This window comes from Cydia amplana, chromosome 21 (assembly GCF_948474715.1).
Source record: "Cydia amplana chromosome 21, ilCydAmpl1.1, whole genome shotgun sequence".
Lineage (NCBI taxonomy): Eukaryota > Metazoa > Arthropoda > Insecta > Lepidoptera > Tortricidae > Cydia > Cydia amplana.
Genome location: NC_086089.1, coordinates 460,800 through 463,988, shown reverse-complemented (window position 1 = coordinate 463,988; position 3,189 = coordinate 460,800). Strand labels below are relative to the sequence as shown.

The 3,189-nt window shown below is 34.5% G+C and overlaps 1 protein-coding gene across 1 annotated transcript; it reads left to right on the top strand.

Moving 5' to 3' along the window:
• Positions 1-2,122: 2,122 nt before the first annotated feature.
• Positions 2,123-2,992, top strand: LOC134658146 (carbonyl reductase [NADPH] 3-like). The gene has a single exon (XM_063513755.1). The coding sequence runs from the start codon at positions 2,123-2,125 to the stop codon at positions 2,990-2,992; it is 870 nt and encodes a 289-aa protein (XP_063369825.1).
• Positions 2,993-3,189: the final 197 nt, after the last annotated feature.

The window sequence follows — 3,189 nt, the reverse complement described above, 5'->3', positions numbered from 1 at the left end:
AGAGGAATGAGTGTGTTGTTCTACTTAAGTTTAGTTATATATACATAAGTTTAGTTTGCATGCTTATTATTTTTAAGGGAAAGATGTTGTAGGTAGTTCAATAACAAGTATATCTACCCGTTATTATTTTAATAAACCAGTTGTCATCTGAGCTCGGTGTTTGATTTACTACAGTAACAGAACAATAACCACTTTTATCAATGGGCTGAGCGGCGAGGAGGCTAGCGTAGTATACGGGGTGCCAACCGGATCGGTGTTCGGGCCGTTAGGGTACATAATGCATGTAAACAGCATGATTAACGTCGTCCAGGCCTGCTCAACTTATATGTATGCCGATGATACATGTCTATTGTATGCTGATAGGGACATAAAAACTGTGGTTAAAAACATACAGACAGATTTTACAAGCATAATAAAATGGTCGCACGACAATGGTATAATCCTTAATATAGAAAAGACCAAATGTATGATAATTAAGTCGCCATACCTACAGGAACCATGTGAAAATGTTTGTATATTGGGGCATACATATGACTATCTACATAATAATAAAAACCAGGAAGACTGTAACTGTAGTAGTATACAAGTCGTAGATAGATATAAATATTTAGGCTTAACTATAGACACTACATTTAATTGGGGGATCCATATAGAAATAGTATGTAACAAGCTCCGCTCAATTTTGGCAAAATTAATTAGCTTAAAAAACATAGTAAGTAGAAAATTAATGCACATCTTGTATCACTCGCTAGCCGAGTCGGTAATTACTTATGGATTAATTGCATATGGACGTACGTTTAAGAGTTACGTTGATAAAATTTGTAATCTACAGATTAGAATAGTAAAAAGTATATTAGTAGATAAAAAAACTAAAAACAAATGCAATAATAATTACAAGCGATTGTATAAAATATTAAAAATCTTACCAGTGCATGAGAAGGTTAGTCATTTAATTTGTATGGATGATTACGGTCAAGTCAAATTCAAAACGCGTAGAATACCGTTACGTAATCTCAGAGCAAGCACGCAACAAACATACGTAGAACATAAAGCGAATAACTATTATGGCCAAAGAACGCGCAAACATATGATTCCTAAAATACTTAACCAATTAAGTCCAACAGTAGATAAGTGTAGCAGTAAGCAAATATTTAAGAAAAGGCTGCAAGCAAAACTTTTAGATTTGTATGATAATAGTAGTGAATAGTAATGGTATATTGTTTGTATGGCATAACCCTAGTTAAGTAATGTATTAGGTATAAGTATGTAAGTTAAGTGGGTAGAACACAAAAGGATAGAGAGCGCTTTATCCGCCAACAAACTGTCCTCAGTTTGGCGGAACATAAATATGTAAATACCCTGTAAGTCTTTTTTTGCGATAAATAATATATATATATATATATATATATATATATATATATATTGTCTTCAATGTACGCTAACATCAGTGTATTTGACGTTGCGTGTCACGCTTTAAACATAACAAAATTTGCAATACATTGCGTCTTAGAATAAACTTTAAATTGTAATAAAAATCAAAACATGAGTTATTTTCAAAAGTTGCTGAACAAATGTTTGAGGAGTACAGCCTACAGTTTAATTTATTGCTCTTGTTACAGGAAGCACCCTGTATTTTAATAAAACATAAAAAAGCTTGTTCATTTGAGGGGAGAGGGGATCATATATTATTAAATTCTCTTCTTGTATTGAAAATACTGTTGATATTCAGTGTATTTGAAGTAAATATTATTACAGTGTAAAGCAATACAGTCATAATGACACATAGAGCGTATAGTATAGTTTTATATAATCACAAATTCAAACGTTTTAGTGTTATTTTAGTCATCACTTGTCATCGCGTCACAATACTTAATACATTTATAAGGAACCACAAAAGTGGTGCATTTTTAATAAAATAAACAACGGATACGTGATCGTATCAAAAACACACGCTGTATATTGATCTGACACGTATTTGTAGATTATACTATAGATAGCAAAATACGATATATAAATGTCCGAAATTAGTTTATAAATATTAGATATCTGCAGCTTGTATAGTACACGATTGGATATTTTTAAGAAGAGTAATTAACTTAATGTATCAGGCATCATCATTATCATGGTCAACAAAGTAGCCTTAGTGACGGGATCAAATCAGGGCATTGGTTTCGCTATTGTCGAAGAATTACTGAAAAGAGGTGTCGAAACCGTCTATATTACAACAAGAAACGAGCAACGAGGGCGTGACGCCGTAGAAAAGTTAAAAGCAAAAGGTTTAAACCCTTATTTTCACCAATTAGACGTCACTGAATCAAAAAGTGTTAAAAAATGTGCGGATTACGTAAAACTTCAGCATGGAGGCTTGGATATACTTGTTAATAACGCTGCAATCACCGTAGAAAATTTCGAAGAGACATCTTACGAAGATGCAGTACGTGTCCTCAATACAAATTATTTCGGTATCCTGACGATTCAAGAGCATTTCTTTCCTATCCTAAAGCTGGATGCTAGGGTTGTAAACATCTCCAGCGACTGTGGACATATTTCTAATATCAGGAACCAAGATTGGATCGCCAGGCTGACCATTAAGGATGTAAAGAGAGCAGATGTTGATGAATTTGTTAGTTGGTTCTTAAACTCAGTCAAAACTAAGACCTTGAAGCCTGAGGACTTTTATCAAACTGAACTGCTTGCGTACAGGATTTCCAAGATAGCAGTAAGTGCGTTGACAGTTGCGCAACAGAATGAAATTGACAGAAACATTTCTGTAAACTCTATTCACCCTGGATTCGTTCAGACGTCCATGACTCGGGGATCTGGTATTTTCACATTAGAAGAATCTAGCAAAGCTCCAGCGTACTTGGCTTTGGACGTGGATCAGTCGGTGAAGGGACAGTATTTCTGGTTTGATAAAGAAATCAAAGATTGGCGCAACCCCGACCTACCTCTGCACTGTGATTACGAAATGTTGAAAAACTATTGGCAATAAATTCTCTGGTTTGCTTCGTGTTGAAGATTCTGGTATATTAAAGTATATTAAAGATTATTCTGAACCCTGTGGTCCAATTTGAGTATTTTTGAAGTGAAAACTTCTTTAGCGGCGCTGTGCACTTTTTGTGATGGGGAAAATTTTTTAAACTCGTAACAGGTGTCACGTGACCGTAAGACGTAAGACGGACAAGTGAC

What these genes read in the sequence shown, in the direction of transcription:
- LOC134658146 (XM_063513755.1), top strand. Translation starts at nt 2,123, where the DNA reads ATGGTCAACAAAGTAGCCTTAGTGACGGGATCAAATCAGGGCATTGGT.